At 43.7% G+C, this 21262-nt stretch overlaps 2 protein-coding genes across 4 annotated transcripts in view; one reads left to right on the top strand and one right to left on the bottom strand.

Annotated features, from left to right (window-relative positions):
* Nucleotides 1-3598, top strand: part of RBBP4 (RB binding protein 4, chromatin remodeling factor) — a 17755-nt gene extending 14157 nt beyond the window's left edge. For both annotated transcript variants that reach the window (XM_060140670.1, XM_060140669.1), the window contains exon 12: nt 2612-3598. In XM_060140670.1, the coding sequence (XP_059996653.1) occupies nt 2612-2677 (66 nt within the window). In that variant the 3' untranslated portion in view covers nt 2678-3598. The remainder of the gene's footprint in view (nt 1-2611) is intronic.
* Nucleotides 3026-21262, bottom strand: SYNC (syncoilin, intermediate filament protein). Of its 2 annotated transcripts, none has more exons than XM_060140671.1 (4): nt 20940-21262; nt 14708-15851; nt 6953-7077; nt 3026-5169 (listed from the first exon to the last, which is right to left on the bottom strand). In XM_060140671.1, the coding sequence occupies exons 1-4, from the start codon at nt 20990-20992 to the stop codon at nt 5109-5111; spliced, it is 1383 nt and encodes a 460-aa protein (XP_059996654.1). In that variant the 5' UTR covers nt 20993-21262; the 3' UTR covers nt 3026-5108. The 2 variants fall into 2 exon arrangements, with proteins under 2 accessions (XP_059996654.1, XP_059996655.1); XM_060140672.1 differs by lacking the exon at nt 20940-21262 and adding an exon at nt 19340-19548.

The raw sequence follows: 21262 nt of genomic DNA, 5'->3' as shown, positions 1-21262 counted from the left end.
ATTCCCTTGAAATTACTTATGAACATGCCTAGCACAGTTCCTACTGCAATGTCACAGCATCAAAGAGTACCATTTCTTCATGAAACTTACCTAGATGTCAAAAACATTCCCTGCCTTTATACCCCAATTGAAGGTGATCACCCTTCTTTGAATTTTCAGAGCACTTGAAATTTAATAAAAGCAACTGTAATGTCTGATATATAGCAATACAGGAAACAGTTGCCTTCTGGAGATGGATGGTGGTGATAGCTGCACACAGTGTGAATGGACTTAATGCCACTGAACTGTACAGTTAAAAATGGTTATGATGGTAAATTTTGTTATGTGTCTTTTACCACAATTTACAAAACAACTGCATGACTTTTAAGTGACAGTAGCCTAATAAATGAAAATAATTCAAAAGAAACTTTTGGTGTCTCAGAGTAGATCTAGAGCCAGGAAGAAGCTCCAGAGGTGAGTGTTTGGCTCAACATGAGGAAAAAAGTTTTTGATATTCATAACTTTCTTATGGAATAACCCTATTAATCAAAAATAAAGAAATAAAATGGGAGTATTTGTGGCCTATGAGATTAACACATTATATACTGGATCAATACTTCGGAATATTATGTATCAGAATGAAGTATACTTAGTTTTATAAGCTATTCATGATATGCTAATAAGTAGGAAAAAAGCAAATTATAGAACAGGATGATAGAATCCCTCTTATTAAAATTTGGGTATCTAGTCTTATGTTTAATTATATGTAACTATTTAATAGAAGGCTATTTGCCAAAATGTGGTTGGTATGTTTAGAGAATTCTTGTTTTCTTCTTTATACCTTTCTGTATTATAATTTTTTATAATAAGGATTTGTTTCATGTATTAACAGAAAATCCACTTTATCCTTTTCCTTGTAACACACCCACACAAAACTAATATAAAAAATTAGAGTTCTAACAAGAAAGTGAAATGGGCTGCCTTAGATAGTCTGTCAGTGAGAGGTATTTTAGTGGTTGTCATGGGAATGTTGTAGGAGATTAAGCTACATCACCTTCAAGGCCATCACCTCCAGTCCAGGTTGTTACTTTACTCCGTTTGGGGGAGGGTGTTTGTTTTGTTTTGTTTTTAAGAATTATTGTGATATAATGAGTAGTAAGCATTTGGTCTTTGTCCAGGTTCCTGGCACAGAGTTCCTAAAACCCTTGGGATTTCCTGAGTGGTAGGAGTCTCTATTGCTATTTATAAGTAGCTGCTTTTGGCCTCACCTGAGTTCAGGCTAAGGAGGTAACTTAAAGGGGCCCCTATAAAAACTCTTGGGAAAGCTCCATAAAAACTTTTGATTTCATGAGCTTCTGGGTTGGTGAATATATCAATGCCACCAGAAAGGGTGTGGAAGCTCTGTGCTCCATCCCCACCTCGCCCTGTGCATCTCTTCCATTTGGCCATTCCTGAGTTATACTCTTTATAATAAACCAGTAGAGCGCTTTCCTGAGTTCTGTGAATCATTCCAGCAAATATCAAACCTGGGGGGCGGGGGTGGCTGTGAGAAAATTTATAGCCAAGTTGGGCAGGAGTACTTAGGTAGCCTGGGCACTGAGGGCTTGACACTGGCCTCTGCTGAAGTGAGGGTAGTCTTGTGGGGTTGAGCCCTTGGTCACAGTGCTACCTCCAGGTGGTCAACATCAGGATTGAACTGAGTTGTTGGACACCCCATTGGTCTCAAGGGAGAAGATACCACACTTTTGTTGTCAGACTACTCACATAATTGCATACATTGTTTGTCCCTGTAGTCAGATTGAAAGCTAAGACTATCCCATCCTCTGTAGCACCTACCCTAGTGATACTAAGTGCATAGTAGATACTAAGAACAGTAAGTTTTGCCCAAGTGAAAGTGGTATCTGTGTTTAAGATGCTCTTGGATATGGGTATTTCATCAAGTCGTACAAGTAGAGTTTATTTTATGCAAGAACAGTTTCTCTTTTTAAAATATTTATAAGTTGAGATTTAGAACATGGGTTTTGCAGTACAGTCACAGAATTGTGCAACCATCACTACAGTCAGTTACCCCAGAAAGAAACCCCACACCCAGTAGCCATCCCTCCCATTTGCCTCCAGTCCACCCAGTACTAGGCAACCATTAATCTACTTTCTGTATGGATTTGCCTATTCTGCACATTTAATATAAATGAAATCATACAATATGTGACTGACTTTTTTTATTGCCAAATAATACTTCATTGTATGGGCATATCATTTTATTTGTCCATTTATCAGTTGATGGACATTTGTGTTGTTTTTACTTTTTGACTGTTACGAATAATTGTCTGATTAAAAGACTCAAGGTTGATTACCAAGACAAATGGTAACCATACTTCAGTTTTTAGGGACTATCCTAATCCGGGGGGTTGGCCTGTGGCCAGCTGCCTGTTTTATTTGGCATGCAACTATACTTACCCATTTGCAGGTTGTCTGTGGCTACTTTCATCCAATAACTGCAGAGTTGAATAGTTAAAACAGAGTATATGCCCCACAGTCTGTCTCCCTGGCCTCGTCTATTTGAAACTTTAACTTCAAGAAGTAACTTCCATGTTTACTCAATATCCTTTTCTCTTTTTCTTGTTTTTGGCAGGCAGAGAACATTTATAATGACGAAGACCCTGAAGGAAGCGTGGATCCAGAAGGACAAGGATCCTAGAGAATGTCTGCACTTCTTGTGATTTTAGACTCCCCTTTTCTTCTCAACCCTGAGATTGATTTAACACTGGTTTTGAGACACAGACTTTGGTTATCCCTCTATAATCAACAATGTTATTAGTCCAAACAGAAGGTGTTTTCTAAATATTAACTGGGGGCTTCTTGATTCAGGAAAGCCACAGACTTATATTTAAATTTTCTTCAGGAATTTTCTAGTAACAGAGGTCTAAAGTAGCCACAAAAAGGGGAATATTGTGAGTGGTTATTTTTCTTCTTATGCTATATCCCCAAGTTTTTCTGACTCATTTAAGTAAATGCTAGAGTGAGTAAGAAATAGAGCCAAGTGAGGTAGGTGTCTGAGCCATGAAGTATAAATACTACAAGATGTCATTTTTATTCAGGAAATAGGGGAGATTCAAGTCATATAAATTCCTGCTCTAAAATCTTCACACGGAACTTGCCAGGATACACATTTTCTTACACAGACCAGTCTCCTCTCAGTTTCTTCAGTTAAGTCAAAACAATGTGTTCCTCTTTCCCCATATATTTTTGCTTGTTAGTGTATTTCTTGAGCTGTTTTCATATTATTTCTTTCCTTTCTGTGAAATGGTTTAAAAAAAAAAAAAAAAAAAAAACTTGGGACCACCAAGTTGTAAAGATGTATGTTTTTACCTGACAGTTATACCACAGGTAGACTGTCCAGTTAAATTGAGAAGAGCGAATCAATAGCTTGTATTTGTTTTTAAAATTAAATTAATCCTGGATAAGAGTTGCTTTTTTTTTTTTTTTTTAAGGAGTTAGTCCTTGACCACTAGTTTGATACCATCTCTTTTTTGGGTGACCTGTTTCACCAGCAGGCCTGTTACTCTCCATGACTAACTGTGTAAGTGCTTATAATGGAATAAATTGCTTTTCTACATAATCCCACGCTGATGGGTTTTATTTAATATATAATATCCATCAAACACCAGTCTCTGGCGTCTAGAAGAGTTGTTCAGGTGACAGTTATTTTCTATGGTCTTTGACTACCAAGAGCAGAATTAAATATAATAGACCCAGAGGTATAGCAAAGAGCTTTACTCCTTCCCGGGGGAAGTGAAAGACATAAAATGCTGAATCAGAGGTACACAGATTAGTCTTTGATAAAATAACATCTTTTTGAAGTCTATCTCTGGAGAACTACATGCACTTTCAAGAATGTCAGAGGCAGTGTGGCAGAGAGAATTTAAGGCAAAATTTAAATTTGGAAAAGGTGTTTGACCTTTTCTCATAGAGAGGTTGAATCTCCCCAGTATTTTTTTCACTGGGGCCTGTACTTAGAGGTTAGAAAAATAGGCTCTTGAAAGCCAAGTGCCATAGCCAGGTAAAATGCCGGGTTCTTCAACCACCCAATTTAACGGAGTAGATCACTCTGACCCAGAATCATTTTCATGAGGTGAAAAATCAAACTCATCTTTGGGGAAATCTGGATTGGTTCTTTATTCTAAGTCAGTAGTTCTTTTTTTTTTTTGGCGGTACGCGGGCCTCTCACTGTTGTGGCCTCTCCCATTGCGGAGCACAGGCTCCGGACGCACAGGCTCAGCGGCCATGGCTCACGGGCCCAGCCGCTCCGCGGCATGTGGGATCTTCCCAGACCGGGGCACGAACCCGTGTCCCCAGCATCAGCAGGCGGACTCTCAACCACTCCGCCACCAGGGAAGCCCAGTAGTTCTTTTAGAGTATAGTGAAAATTACCATGACACAAGAGTAAATCTACATGAATCAGCACAGACTTAAAGAAAAGTAAACTTTGTAAAGGAATTCAGTTAAAGTCTAACATTCATGGCACAAAAGAATTCAAATTGTAAACCCATGTACAGTTGACCCTTGAACAACGTGGGTTTGAACTGCATAGGTCCACTTACAACATACTTTTCAATAGTAAATACCACAGTACTATACCTGCAGTGGTTGGTGGAGTCCGTGGATGTGGAGGAACCTCGGATACCGAGGGCCAACTAAGTTATGTGCAGATTAACCGCCACATTGTTCAGGGGTCAACTTGAATATAAGGAAAATTGTCTGCCTTTTTGACTCCACCTGTGTTCCTGAAAAACTTTTGGGTCAACAGAAGGTAAGATACATTCTTCACAATACAGCAAGGTGTGTCCATACATTCTTCCTTTACTTTGTGCGTGTGGAGGGTTGCTGATGGGTGACAGGAGACTTATTTTTCCATTTCTCAGTGCATTGAAATCAGTACCAGCAGCCTAAGAAATAGAATCCAGCTAAGAGTTGACTGATAGTATTCTGCCTCCAGCCAGCCCTAGAATCTTTTTAAACAGGTCAGCCAGTATTTGTAACTTTCCCAGAGTGAACTGCTTGCCAAATCCCTGGCACTCCCTTCTCTGTTTAGAAAAAAGTATGTCCAAAGGGTACTCAGTGATCCTTTGCTAAGAAGTTTTTTTTGTTGTTTCTTGGTTACAGATTCGGCCATATGTTTCTAAACAGCCCCTGTAAGGTTGAGAGAAAAAAGGATAAGTTTAAACTTTCTGCAACTTGAAATAATACAGTATAAAGTTTTTGTGGGGGTTTTTTGTTTGGGTGCGCTGCATGGCTTGTGGGATCTTAGTTCCCTGACCAGGGATTGAACCTGTGCCCAAGCAGTGAAAGCGCTGAGTCCTAACTGGACCACCAGGGAATTCCCAGTATAAATTTTTTAATAATGAATTTCTGAAGCTTAGTGCAGGCCATATTGAGGAGAGATTGCTAGAGTGTGTTTTGCATCTAATCAAGGATGACTTTGGGAGGGGCTAGCTAAAAAGTTTTTCTGCCCACGTTAACTTTACACACAGGTATTACAAGGCCTGAAATTCTGTAATTTCGATTCTTTGGATTAATCATTGTCTTTTCCATGTACTTTTCATCTTATCCACACAAAGGTGTTTAGCAGATCATTTTCTTCGGTTACAAGGTTCTAGTAATCTCCCAAACAATGGGCATAGTCAGTTGTATTAGTAATCTCCCAAACAATGGGCATAGTCAGTTCATTCCTGGATGAAACATGGTAAAAGAAAATCCTAGTATGGGAGTTCCCTGATGGTCTAGTGGTTAGGATTCAGCGCTTTCGCTGCTGTCGCCCGAGGTTCAATCCCTGATGGGGGAACTGCAAGCCATGCAGGCTGGCCAAAGGAAAAAAAATCCTAGTAATTTAGGAAAAGCATCAGTAATAATAGGTATTTGTGAATTTGTATACAAAATGTAGGATTAACTAGGAAATTAATAAAAAATTATGGATATTTATCTAGTATCCAACTTGATCTTTTTTAATCCTTAGTTTCTTTATCCAAGAGAATCTAGCATTTTATAAAGAATGTGAGGACATACTGGTATGTAAAGAACTTAATGGATAGGTGTGTTGCTTGTTTCACAAATTAAGCAATAGTCATGTCCTTTAGTCTACAAACACCACCCTCTTCAGCTTTGTAAATGACTGTTAACAGATTAATTTAGCCTTCTTGGCCTCCTTAGTCATAGTCTGAATTAGGTACCCTAACTGCCTTCTCTGCTATTCTAAGGAAACTTTATGAATAGCAGATGGGGTCACATGGGGTGAGGAAAGTAAGAATGCACAGAGCCTAGATGTTTTATCCTGTTCTGGATTTCCTGATGATAATCAGGACATATTTTAAGTCCTAGAAATTGAAACATTCCAAATGAAGCCTGAATGCTTGAACCAGGCAACCTGGAAGTATGTGTTATCCCTAAATGACTTACTTGTCGTTAGACACACAATCTTTTTTTTTTTTTTAAAGGTTGGGGGTAGGCGTTTATTAATTAATTAATTTATTTTGGCTGTGTTGGGTCTTCGTTTCTGTGCGAGGGCTTTCTCTAATTGTGGCGAGCGGGGGCCACTCTTCATCGCGGTGCGCGGGCCTCTCACTACACACAATCTTTTTTTAAGGCACTAGTCTTGTTAGGTTAGGAAAGCAGCAACAATGCAGACACTGCTCTTATAACCTACAAGGATCACCTTGCGGCTGTGTCTGGATTCCACCTGCCTCAGAAGTGGGAGCATTAGCCTGTTCCAGGCTCTTGGGTAGCATAGGCGTTTAAAAAAAAAGCCATTTTCCATCTGTTCACGGATGAGCATAATTTGAAAATTTTCCCCCAGTTTTCTTTTTTTTTTTTTTTTTGCTTTTCACTGTCAAGAGAAATTTCTCCTGAGCAACATCTGCCCTCCCCACCATTCCCTCAGCCTTTGTTAGTTGAGATTTGGGTAGCAGCAAAAACTGACTTGTATGTTGCGAGCTCTTCAGCAAGGCTGATCTTTAGCTGCTCCATCTCTTTGTTCTTCTGTTGCTGGAGTTGCACCCCGCTTCTTAGCTGCCTCTGTTGTTCTTCCATTTCCTCCAGCTGTTCCTGCGTGAGGGCCAAGAACATTTCTAATGCACCAAACAACAAAAACCTGACATTGTCCATAATAGTATATTTCCTTACACATTGTTTAATCTCCATAGCAGTATTGAGGTTGAGAAATAGATTCAGAGAATTTGTGTTTTGACAGTGATACTGTTTTTGACAGTGATACTGTTCTGAAAGGAGTCTTGTCTGTTAACCACAGCTTACATCTTAAAATCCTGCAAAGGGTGGACAGATTTTCAGAGGGACTTTTTTGTTTCCCAATTTTAAGAAGTGTCGGGGGCTTCCCTGGTGGCGCAGTGGTTGAGTATATGCCTGCCCTGGTCCGGGAAGATCCCACTTGCCACGGAGCAACTAAGCCTGTGCGCCACAACTACTGAGCCTGCACTCTAGAGCCCGTGAGCCACAACTACTGAGCCTGTGTGCCACAACTACTGAGCCTGTGCGCCTAGAGCCAGTGCTCCGCAACAAGAGAAGCCACCACAATAAGCCTGCACACCGCAATGAAGAGTAGCCCCCACTCTGCAACTAGAGAAAGCCAGCAACGAAGTCAGCAACGAAGACCCAACCCAGCCAAAAATAAGTTAAAAAAGTGTCGGGGAGGATTTTGATTATCTAGTGGTGAACTAAGAATTTTATAGACCCCTTGCTCTATGTACAAGTTTGTTTCCGTTAATAATCAGTAGTCTTTATAATGCCCAACAACTTCAGCAATTTAAGTTGAAAGAAACCAAGTCTTTGTGTAAGCAATTTTTTTTTTTAAATCACTACATTTATTTATTTTTTATTTTTTTTGCGGTACGCGGGCTTCTCACTGTTGCGGCCTCTCCCATTGCAGAGCACAGGCTCCAGATGCACAGGCTCAGCGGCCATGGCTCACGGGCCCAGCCGCTCCGTGGCCTGTGGGATCTTCCCGGACCGGGGCACGAACCAGCGTCCCCTGCATCGGCAGGCGGACTCTCAACCACTGCGCCACCAGGGAAGCCCTAAGCAATTATTCTTGAATATTATATTTGAATCTCCTTGAAGTTAGAGATATCTTTACTTAGTACTTACCACAACATGGCATGCAGATAGATGCTTTATTAGTGAGGGTATCAGAGTTGTTAATTTCCTATATCCTTTGCTTATTACATCAGGACAATTCGTTCTAAAGTTGGAAGATGAAGGCGCTATGCCCTGGAGGCCCTCAGGGGTCTTCAGATAACTATTTCCCATTCTGCCAAAACCAGGCAGGATGCATTCTGTAAATTGTCTCTGCCTAGGATTAATGCCTGAGGAATGAAGATGTCCGCAAATCAGTCTGTTCCTTGGTTGCTAGCTGACATGGATCCTCAGGATCCATGGGGTAGCTGGGAAGGGAAGGGAGCATTGAAATTGGAAGGCACATCTTTAAGGAGCAATGACTTTACCTCAGATTTTGAAGAAGAATACAATAGGAATCCAGTTTAGGTGCATACTGTCATTAGAAGGATCTAAATAATTTGTTCACTGAGTCACCCTTGATATACTTGTGGCCTGTCAATCTGCAGTGTTTTGATACTCTGGCTGAATCTCAACTTTCATCAACATTGTCAAAGGTCTTTTTTTTAGTGCCTAGCCATGCTTTGATACCACACAGAGATGTAGCCTTACGATCTAAGAGCATGTTATCTAAAGAAAAGCATCTGCATACCTCTGTGCCCCAGTTTCCCAAGCCTCACCATCTAGCAAACCTGTTGTTTGCTGGATATACAAAAGACCTGCTTGTGAAGGCTGTCTGCACCATCACTGATAAGCTCTTGACAGGGAGAAACTGTCACAGAATGAAGGAAGTATTGTACAGTGACAGAAATTAAGGACAATCTCCATTCTTAATCCTGTGTAGCACCACTGGGTTAACTTTTTAAAAACTGCTTTATTGGGACTTCCCTGGCGGTCCAGGGGTTAAGACTCCATGCTTCCACTGCAGGGGGCACGGGTTCGATCCCTGGTTGGGGAACTAAGATCCCACATGCCGCACGGCGTGACCAAAAAAAAACCTAAAACAACAAAACAAAACAAACCTGCTTTATCATCTCAATCTTTCATAGGCTTTCCAGTTTCTTTAGTCTGGCATTCAGACTCCTGCTAGTTGGACCCTTACTTCTAACTAGAACCTCCATTATTCCTGTAGTCTGCACTGTCCAGTATGGAAGTCACTAGCCACATGTAGCTATTGAGTACTTGAAATATGGCTAGTCTGAACTGCGATGTGCTGTGAGTGTAAGATACATAGCAGATTTCTAAGACTTGACACCAAATATATATATATATATATGTGTGTATATATATATATCAAATTTTAATGTTGATTACATATTATAGTGGTAATATTTTTGCTATGCTGGGTTAAATGTATTATTTTCACCTGTTTCTTACTTTTTTTTTTAATGTGGCTACTAGAATTATTTTCTTTTTTTGGCCACGCTGTGTGGCGTGTGGGATCTTAGTTCCTCAGCCAGAGATTGAACCCACGTCCCCTGCATTGGAAACGCAGAGGCTTAACCACTGGACCGCTAGGGAAGTTCCCCTAGAAATTTTTAAATGACATCTGTGGCTTGCATGATACTTCTGTTGGAGAGTGCTGCTCTAGTCTGACCAAGTCAGATTTCTGTGCCTTTACTCCTGCCATTTCTGTCACCTAGATAGCATCTGTTCCCTTATATTGAAATTTTTTTTTTATTCATGTCTAACTCCCAACCAGATTGTAGGTTCCTGGTTCTTAGTATGTCCGGCACCCTACACATAATGCTTATTGAGGTGAAGCATGCAGATAGTAAGCATATTCCATCTTTTGGCATTAGAAGTCTACCAATTTCAAGCTAAAAACTTTGAGATCATTCTCAGCAAATTCCTCACCCTGCCCACTGCAACCAGTCACCAAATGCTACCCATTTAACTTCACATCTCTCATCTCTCCTCTAAGTGGTGTTTCCAGGCTCTTTCAATCTACCCTCCACACTGCCACTTAGAGTACGTAACTACGTGGCAGGCACCATTAGCAGCACTTTACAGATATTAACTAGTTCATTCCTTGCAACAGCCCTATTAATCCCATTTTACATGTGAGGAAGCTGAACCACAGAGGTTAAGTCATTTGTCCAAAGTTTCCCAGTTAGTAAGTGGTAGAGCCAGGATTTGCCACTGACTTACAGCTCATACTCTTAATTGCTTTATTGCCTTCATATAGATAGATATAAAAGTAGACATAGATGATAGATAGATGATTGATAGATGATAGATAATAGATAGATGATAGATGAAAGATAGATGATAGATAATAGATGATAGGTAGATGATAGATGAAAGATCGATGATAGATAGATTGATAGATGATAGGTAGACAAATGATAGATGATAGGTAGATAGATGATAGATAAATAGATGAAAGATAGATGATAGGTAGATAATAGATAGATAATAGATAGGCTCTTAAATGGTCTTCAAACTGTTTTCCAGGAAACCATGGGAGGAGGCCATGCTGGAGTGACCTTGTCACTCTTTAGTTAGAAAGTAGCTCTACTTTTACTTGTTTTACATGTTGGCATTCCATATAAAATTGTTTTGGGGAAAGGGTCTGTGGCTTTGAAGAAAACCTTTTTAGGAAAACCACTGACCTAAAGAATACATAAAGCCTGGCTTCCCTGGTGGCGCAGTGGTTGAGTCCGCCTGCCAATGCAGGGGACACGGGTTCGTGCCCCGCCAGGAAAATCCCACATGCCGCGGAGCGGCTGGGCCCGTGAGCCATGGCCGCTGAGCCTGCGCGTCCGGAGCCTGTGCTCCGCAACGGGAGAGGCCACAACAGTGAGAGGCCCACGTACCGCAAAAAAAAAAGAATACATAAAGCCCTTTGCAATCTGGTCCCAATCTACCTCTCCAGCCTCATCTCTCTATTTCTCACATTCCTTATGTTCCAGCCACACTGAGCTTCTCACTTCCCATAACAACGTCTGTGTTTTCATGCTTTTGTATAAGCTGTTCCCTCTGCCTAGAATACCCTTCCCTTGTCTACACAGTGAATTCATTCTTTAAGGCTCAGCTCAAACACCCTGTAGTAGTTGAGTGTGGACTTGAACTAGATGGCACAGGGTTACATCCTTCCTTCATCACTTCCTAGCTGTGTAACCCTGGACAGATGACTTCTCTGACTCACCTGTTTTCTTGTTTTTCAAATGGTGACAGCAGTTATACCTATCTCAGATGTAAGAATTAAATGAATTATTACATGTAAAGAACTTCACGTACATGCTAGCTATTGTTAATTCTCTAATGAAATTTCCCCCTTATCTCCCCAGGTGTAATTATACCTGCTTCAGTACAATGCTTTATTCCTACAACTATTACATTGTCTATCACACTGAAGCATATTAATTATTTCATTGATTCTAAAACTCACACTTTAACATCTTACTTTGATCAGGATGCATCTTACGATCAAGTGTATTAGATTTTATGAAATTTTATCTTGCATCCTTCCTGGACTATAAACTTTTATTTCTTCTTTTCTTTTTCTGTTTAATTTTTATTTTTTGTATTTTTTGTTCATTTTATTTATTATTATTATTATATTTTAATTGGACTATCAACTTTTTGAGGACAGGGGCTGCCCCCCACCTCCACCCTACACCACAGCGTCTCATCCCTTGCCAGCACATAGCTCATTGCCTGGCCCATAGAAAATAGGCACTTAGAAGATATTTGTCAAATGAATGGATGATGGTGATGAAAGAGGCAAAGTTTATAGTCATAAGAGTGAAGCGTACCCTTGAAAAGTAATCAGATGCCATACATGGCCTTTGGCAAACAGTTTAGGAAGAAGCCATTTCAGAAAGAAGAATTGGGACTTCCCTGGTGGCGCAGTGGTTAAGAATCCGCCTGCCAATGCAGGAGATATGGGTTCGAGCCCTGGTCCGGGAAGGTCCCACATGCCGCAGAGCAACTAAGGCTGTGCGCCACAACTACTGAGCCTGCGCTCTAGAGGCCGTGAGCCACAACTACTGAAGCCCATGTGTGTGTGCTCCACAACAAGAGAAGCCACTGCAGTGAGAAGTCCACGCACTGCTACGAAGAGTAGCCTGTGCTCGCCGCAACTAGAGGAAGCCCGCGCACAGCAACAAAGACCCAACGCGGCCTAAAATAAACAAATTTTTAAAAAAGAAAAGAAAGAGAAGAATTAGCTCTTTCATACCTTTATTCCTACTTTAATTATGGTATGGCGATAGGAGACACCCATCAAGATTGTTTTCTATAGAATGATCTTTGGAAAGGTGCACAGATAATCAAATCTGAAACAAATCCAGTACAGTGACGAAAATCACTGGGGAAAAAGTTCTACAACTCTAGTACTATGTCAGAAAATTCTAATCCTGAGGATTCCTTACTTAGAGCACCACCATCCTAGTTAGTCTTGCCTGAAATCTAAGCATCCTCTTTGACTTCTCACCTCTCTGCCCCACTCATTCTGTAGCCAAGTTTATTCTACATTTGTTCTTGTATCCTTCCCCTTCCTTTTATTCCTGCTACCATTGTTTCCTTTTACCAATAGTAGCTTCCTAATTAGTCTCCTTGCCTTTGGGTCTCTAGCCCATTTTACACACTGCCACCAATACTGTTTCTAAAAGGAGAGCAACGATCATGTTAATCCCTTGATTAAATACCTTTATGGGGACTTCCCTGGTGGCGCAGTGGTTAAGAATCCGCCTGCCAATGCAGGGGACACGGGTTCAAGCCCTGGTCTGGGAAGATCCCACATGCGGCGGATCAACTAAGCCCTTGTGCCACAAATACTGAGCCTGTGTGCCACAACTACTGAAGCTTGCGCGCCTAGAGCCCACGCTCTGCAACAAGAGAAGCCACCACAATGAAAAGCCTGCGCACCGCAACAAAGAGTAGCCCCTGCTCAACACAACTAGAGAAAGCCCACGCACAGCAACGAAGACCCAACACAGCCAAAAATAAATTTTAATGAATAAATAATAAAATAAAAAGAAGCTCTTAAAAATAAAAAAACCTTTATGGATGCAACTGACCACTGAATAAAGTCCAAACTCCCTAGTTTGGATTTCAAAATCCAATGTGATCTGCCCCGATTTACCTTTACAGGTTCAACTCACCTCTCAGTTTTTCACCTTTCACATGCAGCCAAGTTACAAATTATATTTTAGATCTATTAGAATAAATAAAATATATTAAAATTACCTTCACCTATTTCTCTTTTTATGTGGTTATTAGAAAATTTCAAATTATATATGTGGCTTGCGTTATATTTCTGTTGGACAGCACTGCTCTAGATCTTACCTATACTTCAACACTTAGCTCAAATAACATTGTCTTCCGTTATGGGTTCTCTGATTTAATCCACGACTATTATCCCATAGCATTCTTATTTGTACCTCTCTTAAATCACGTTACTTCCTACCCTGGGTTACAATTGTTAATGTAACATTTGATTGAGTGTAAGCTGTTAAGGTTAGTATTTGTTTATGCAAAGATAATTAGTGCCCTTTCACTAGATTGTGACCCAGTAAAAAAGCAGTGCAGTGAAGGCGGCGGGCAGTGTTGGGTGAGTGAGGGGAGTGCATATATGTATAGTTTGAAAACGTTCAATATTATGACCAAAAAACCCCACCGTTTTCATAATACAACTACAGAAAGCTTGACAAAATCTTCAGTGAAGTAAATGCAGCCATTTTCAACAGAGGACATGTTCCCTTAAGGATACGTCAAAATCTCTGGCAGGGCATAAGATTAAGTTCATCCAAAAAAGGAGGGGTTCCAAAAAAAAGTACTGCTCTGAAAAGCACCACACTGTGGTCTTCTCATGGTACCCAGCAGCTCTTAAGTCAGCGCTTAACTGATGCATACTCTGAGCCTGGTGGCAGAGATAAGTAAAACATACTCCCTACCTTCTGAAAGCTCACAGTCTGTGGGGGAGAGAGACTTGTTTATGCACTTAGTGTTCGTCTCCCACTCTGTTCTAAAAGGGATTAGAACTGGCTCACGATCAGAAATAGCTTGAATACAAGTGAAATGGTGACAAATGCACAAAAAAGGAAAACGAGGAATTGAGATTTATAGATTTCATCCCAGTTTTTTAAGACTGGAAAAACTTCAAGGCAGAGATCAGATAGGTGGGGCTTGAGGGTGAATATGGGAGAGGGGAGAGAATGAATACTACCTAGCCTCATTCCCTCCTGCTCTATATAAACCCAAGTGTGATTCACTTAGAATTGGAAACTTGTGCCGTGGAAAGACCACTGAAATATTTGGGGGTGGTCAGACTAGAGTTCAAATTACTCCAACTCACTGGGCCTCAGTTTCCTCATCTATGAAAAATGATAATAGTTGACTTGGAGGATTAATGAAGATCAAGTGAGATAATTGGTGTAAAAGTGCTGTGTAAATTAAGAGTGCAAGATAACTTTCAGCCCTAGCACAGGCCTGAATGAATGAAATGGAAAATGGCATAAAGAAGTGAGTGAATGGCCCAAGGAACAAATTGATCTTCCTACATATGCTAGTATCCTTCAGCCCAAAGATATTTGGCCCCGATCCCCTTTTCCTCCCCAGGCTAAAAGACTGTACTTCCTTTCATGCCAAGTGGGCCTACCCTGTACTGCTGCACATCCTCGTCTCGTTTTTGCCTCACAAGGGTGGTCTGGTCCTCCAGATTCCTGTTTTGCAGCTGGAGCTGAAGGGCCTCTGCTTGCAGGGGTCGCAGAGCCTCCTTCATCTCCTGGATCTCGGCCTGGGTTTTCTGCAGAGCTCTGGCCGCAGCTTCTTTCTTCTCTAGGAGCCGCAGCAGCTGAGGCTCATACTCCTGCTCCAGGCCCTGGCGGCTCTCTGCCATGAGGTTCTCGAACTGGGCAGAGAGCTGCCGGCTCTCCTGGAGAAAGTGCCCATCCCTCTGGCTTGGAGGTGCTTCTAGTTGTTGCCGTAACTGCTCCTTTTGCTTCTGATAGGCATCCCGAAGCTGGGCTAATTCCTCCGAGAGCTGGGCTGCCCGGGCGGTCAGCACTTCCCGGAACTCGGCAAACTGGGCCACGTCCTGCCGGCGGCACTCCAGCTGATATTGGTAGGACACACATTCCTTCGTCACCTTGAACAGCTTCTGCTTGACCAGTCGGATCTCCTCCCTCAGCCCATCCCTCTCCAGCTCTGCCTGGGCGTGCAGTTTGTAGGCAGCCAGGATGTCGTGGTGGACCCGTTGCACCTCCTGCAGGGCTGGTTCCCGGAGCAACACAAGCTCATGGATGAGCTGATCCCTCTCCTCTTCCAGCTGGGCCACGGCTTGGACACACTGCTGGAAACGCCCCTCCAGCAATTCCAGGTCCTCTGTGCTCAGGCTCCCCTCTGTGCTGGGACTCGGCCCAGCTCTGAGGCTCTCCTCGGGGTTAGGTTTCTCCTCGCTCGGGACTGTCTCTCCCCCATAAACCATCTGCTCTGGGCTTGTAGTCTTCCCCGGCTTCACGGGCTCTTCCACATATAGCATCTCCTCTGGCTTTCCTGGCTCCTCCACATACAGGCCCTCATCAGGCGTCCTGGTCTCCTCAATATGCAGCGTCTCCTCAGGCTTCTCGGTCTCTTCCACATACATAGCCACATCAAAGTCACCTGTGTCCCCCGGGTAGAGAATATCCTCTAAGTTCAAGGTCCCTTCCAAAGACAGAGTAACTTCTGGGTTCGAGGTCCCCACCTCATACGGGGATTCAGAGTTCTCCTCTTGCAGAGAAGTGGCCTCTGCTCTTGTGTTCCTGCAAGAGAAATGACAAGGTGAGAGGGCAGCCACAATCCCGGGATGGTTTGTGACTGGAGCCAGTAGGACACAGGCCTAATTTATATCAAATTCTCACATCTCAGAGAGCACATGTCTGCCCCTTCCCTCCATCGATCCACCCCGACACAGCCCATTGCTTAGATCTGACACCATCCCCATGATGTCAGTGTCGAGTCTCTGCTTACATACCTTCAAGGACTGGAAACTCACACCTGAGCTACTATATGTTCCACCGTCATAAGAAAATTCTAGTGTTGAGGTAAAACCTTCCCTGCAATTTTTCCCTGGGTTTGATTCTTCTTTCTAGAATCAGACAAATCTAATTTCTCTTCTATGTAAGTTCTTTGAACACTTAAAGAGAACTGATTTATCCTTCAATTATTCCATGCATGCCAAGGTTTCCAGTACCTACCTCATTTGGGTCACTTCTTTCTGACAGGCTCCAAGTTGACAGGCTCGCTATCCCTTGGGGATGGGTATAGGAAGCAATACCCAGGTGTACTCTGAGCAGTGATTCTCTGGACACTATACTCCTATTGTTGCAGTCAAGACACCCTTAGCATATAGGGCAGCTCCATCATATTCTGGATAAATGCTGAGTTTGACTAAAATCCTGAAGACTTTTTCACACCAAGTGCTTTTAAACCACATCTCTTGTTCCTATAAAACTTCATCTTGTTGGAATTGGCCCATCCTTCTAGCCTGTCAATGCTCTTGAATTCAGATTCTGTGATTCTAACAGATGAGCCCCTTAACCCAGCTGCCCGTTGCCTGCTAGCTTACTCAGTTCCTGTGGAGGAATGCTCTCCTGCTGCTTTGGCCCTCAAGTGGCTTTGGTCTTTCCTGTTTCAAATGCATCTTACCTGCCTTGGATCTCTGAGCAATTCTTTGAAAATATAAAATACCATGGAAATAATAATAAATTATACTTTTAAAGGTCTTATATACACCAGGCCCTGTTCTAAATGTTTTACATATATCGATTCATTTAATCCTCATAACAATTCTATGAGGTGGTTACATTTATTATTCCCATTTTACAGATCAGGAAATGGAGGTCAAAGAGATTAAGTAATTTGCTCAAGGAAACTCAGATACTCAGAGTGCACCACTCACAAAACAGACTAAATTTGAGTGTAGCTTTCAATAAACTTTTCTTTTTTAAGATATAAAGTATAAATGAAAAGCCTCACATATCAAACAAAGAATTTGATTTGTCTTGAAAAGGCTTACTTGTGTCCAGGTTTTCAGCTCTATTTCTCAGCTCCAAGTTCCTAATAAAGATTACTTTTATTCTAAATCGTCTTCTCAGTCCTCCTCTCTACACCCCAGGAATCCCTGGCTTCCCTTTTGTATCTCCTGATGGCCCTCTGGAAACCACAAAAGTGTGTCTTCACCAGGCCCCAAACATCACTGGCCTCATTCAACCCCAGCACCTGCACCAAAACCTAAAACTTAATGACAACTCAACAATCACCTAGTCCATTCACTTCACTTTACCAGAGATGGAGTGCTTTTTTTGTTTTGTATAAATGCATGTATTTATTTATTTTTGGCTGAGTTGGGTCTTTGTTGCTGGGCGCGGGCTTTCTCTAGTTGCGGCGAGTGTGGGCTACTCTTCGCTGCGGTACATGGGCTTCTCATTGCGGTGGCTTCTCTTGTTGCGGAGCACGGGCTCTAGGTGTGCAGCCTTCAGTAGTTGTGGCTCGCAGGCTCTAGAGCACAGGCTCAGTAGTTGTGGCGCACAGGCTTAGTTGCTCCGCGGCATGTGGGATCTTCCCGGACCAGGGCTCAAACCCGTGTCCCCTGCATTGGCAGGCAGATTCTTAACCACTGTGCCACCAGGGAAGCCCTGGAGTGCTTTTTTAGATATCTTCATCTGATGTTACTTGGCACCTCAAACTCAACTTTCACCAAATTATCCTTCTCCCTGAGCTTGTTACACCTGTATTTTCCAGCTCAGAGAAATATATCACCATACACCAGGCTGATGAGACAAGCAGTCTTTTTTTTGTTTTTTAATTGGAGTACAGTTGATTTACAATGTTGTGTTAGTTTCTGCTGTACAGCAAAGTGAATCAGTTATACATATACATGTATCCACTCTAATCTTCTAGATTCTTTTCCCATATAGGTCATTACAGAGTATTGAGTAGAGTTCCCTGTGCTGTGCAGTAAGTCCTTATTAGTTATCTATTGTATATATAGTACTGTGTATACGTCAATCCCAATCTCCCAATTTATCTCTTCCTCCCCTTTCCCCCCTGGTAACCATAAGTTTGTGTTTTACATCTGTGACTCTATTTCTGTTTTGTAAATAAGTTCATTTGTACCATTTTTTTAAATATTTCTTTCTTTCTTCTTATTATTTATTTTGGCTGTGCTGGGTCTTAGCTGCAGCAATGTGGGATCTTTAGTTGTGGCATGCAGATTTCTTAGTTGCAGCATGCATGTGGGATCTAGTTCCCTGACCAGGGATCAAACCCAGGTCCCCTGTATTGGGAGCGTGGAGTCTTACCCACTGGACCACCAGGGAAGTCCCTGTACCTTTTTTTTTTTTTTTAGATTCCACATATAAGTGATATTATATGATATTTGTCTTTCTCTGTCTGACTTAACTTCACTCAGTATGACAGTCTCTAGGTCCATCCATTTTGCTGCAAATGGCATTATTTCATTCTTTTTTACGGCTGAGTAATATTCCATTATATATATGTACCACATCTTCTTTATCCATCCCTCTGTTGATAGACAAGTGGTCTTTAAACAGCCAACTCACTAAGAACTGACGTTTCTATCTCAGAAAGTCTCTATCTCCCTCTTCACCCCATTGCCAGGACCCTCGTCCAAGTCATCATCCCTCACCCGCACTTTCGTACCAGCCTTCCCATAAGCCTTCTTCCGTCTCATCCCAGTCTGTTCTTGACAGTGCTGCAGCTTGCTATAATACAAAGCAAACTATCTTGCTCCACTTCACCATATATAGCCAACTGCTTAGCATAGATTTAAGGCCCTTAAAGATGTGACCTCAACATACCTCTTCAGCCTCATCTCACATTACTACCCATAGCCCACCCAATGCTTGACAACCCGTAACATGCGTTAACTTTTCTACCTCCTACTCCTACCCCACAATGTCTAAAGGGTCCAGCTGAGAAAATACAGTTCATTGTATACCACCTGACTAGAGAACAGTCCTACACTACCTGGAAAAGTAGAGTTCCTAATGCCAGGAAGGATGCACCTGCTCAGCTAGCCAGACCCACCCGGATCCTCAACAGAGTCCCTGCTTTGCCAGCAGACGGCCCTCACATCATGCTCCAGCTGAGTGCTCCACCCTGGAATAACGTAATTGTGTTCAAGGAAGTATTCTAAGCGTTTCCCATAAATACTCATTTATCTGATGCTCATCCATTATCCCCACTTTATAGATTAGGAAACCAAAGCACAGAGTAAAGAACTCACTCAAAGTTCTACAACTCGTACGTGGTGGAGCCTGGCGAAGGCCGGCAGTCTGGCTCCAGAGCCGGAGCTCCTTTTTACCACTCTCATCTTAGAACAGGCATAAGATCTGAAAGAGGTAAAACAACTACGGCAGGTATAGAGCTCGGCCCTAGCATTCAAAATATATTTATATCTATTTACCTAACAAATTTCTACTCATCCTTCAAACCCTGCTCAAATTCCACCTCCTCTGTTAAGCATTTCCCAGACAACTCCCATTCTTGTGTTCTCAAGGCACTTTGTAGGCAGCTCATCTTTGAACTAAGTGCTTTGTGTTACAGAAGAGCATGAATCTGTCTCCCCTGATAGTCCATTTCCTAACAACAAGTACAGTTATTCTCTCTATATCCCAGGGTGGGGCTCTGTAGAAGGTAGGCAGGCAGCAACCAACTGAGCTCCAGGGAGGAAACTTGCCCAAGGTCGAGTGGCAAAGCTGGAAGTAGATTCCAGGTCTCCTGACTTGCAGGCAGTGCTGTTACCACACACCACTCAGTCACCCCATCCACAGTGCCAGGCCTCTGCTAGGTGCTGCCCTCACACTGCTGTCTCTCTCTAAGGAGCTGGGGAAAAGTAGATTATGGGAGGCCTAGGGGCAAGGGGGCCAGCTTAACTGGGGCCTCTGACCTCAGGTTTCCTTGGGCTCCAAGCAGCCTTCCTCTCTGCCACTTTGTCCCTGTCCCTAGAGGATTCCATCAGCTCCCAACCCATCAGGGATGTGACTGGGAGTGTTTGTGATACTGTGCAGGCATGAGTTGGTGTGTGACTCTGTGTGTACCCCTATGTGTGTACAGGTGAGTGCACATGTAAAACAAGGCTCAGCTTTGTGTTCTTGGTGACAGGGGAGGGGTGTCAGGTGTGTGTGTGTTTGCACCTCTACCTCTTGGTACAAGAGGAAGTCCAGGGCTACAGGCTGACCTGGGGCAGAAATGCTCCCTACTCGCCCCAAATCCTTCAGCCACAGGTCCCTTTCCCGCTAACCAGTGGTGGAGCTGACCGTTGAATGTTGGAGAGGGCCTCCCCTCCAGGGCCCCTGCCAACCAAGGCCCTCTTGCTGGTCTGGGACAGTAGACTCTCCCCCCAACCCCGCCCCGTCCAACACCACCCCAAGCCCCAGACCAGAGAGAACCAGCTGCTTGAACACTCTCAACTCCAAGCTGGCAGCCGCCCAACCTTGCGCGAAGTCTCTTCCACACGGCAAATTCAGCAACTGGAGGCCTCCATCTCCAGCTGCATTTGGGGTGAGCAACGAAAGAAAACGGGTAGTGTCTTTGGCCACTGGGGGCCGAATGGCATCTCACGGTTGGTGCCCGCTAGTGTGAAGCGGTTAATCCTCGCACCGCCCGTGGGAGGGGGAGGGGTAATTATAAAAAGTCCCAGACAACCGGAGATGCCAGGCCGGGACGAGACGCCCGATCTCCCTTCGCGGGTGGCTCCGCCCCGTGCCCCACCCAGGCTGGACCCCCGCCCCCGCCCGGCGAAAGGCGCTCGCGGGGGGTGGGGATCCGTCCAGCACCCCTTCCCCAGGGGGCGGCGACGCGGCCCCGGGACGGTCCTTTCCTACCTCGCGGCCTCGGCGGCGCCGTCCCCGCCGCGCCGGGGCTCCGGGCTGGCCATGGCTGCGCGACCCGGGCTGGGCGGCCGCGGTATTAATAGCTGGCCCCCCGGGCAGCCCGCGCCCGTCCGCCGCACTGCCAGCTGCAGCCGACACCGGATCCCGCCGGCCCCAGGCCGGGCGCGCCCACTTGGCCCAGGCTCCCGCCGCGGGAGGAGGGAGCGGGCCGCTAGGCCCGGGGGCGGGGAGATGCCGCCCCTCCCGCGACCAGCGGAGGGTGTGGGGGGAGGTATGGGGGGGGTCGGCGTCTCCAAAACCAATCCCCCTGAGGT

The sequence above is a fragment of the Lagenorhynchus albirostris genome, chromosome 2 (assembly GCF_949774975.1).
Source record: "Lagenorhynchus albirostris chromosome 2, mLagAlb1.1, whole genome shotgun sequence".
NCBI classification, from domain to species: domain Eukaryota; kingdom Metazoa; phylum Chordata; class Mammalia; order Artiodactyla; family Delphinidae; genus Lagenorhynchus; species Lagenorhynchus albirostris.
The sequence above is the reverse complement of the archived record's forward strand: the minus strand, read 5'-3'. Positions and strand labels throughout refer to the sequence as shown.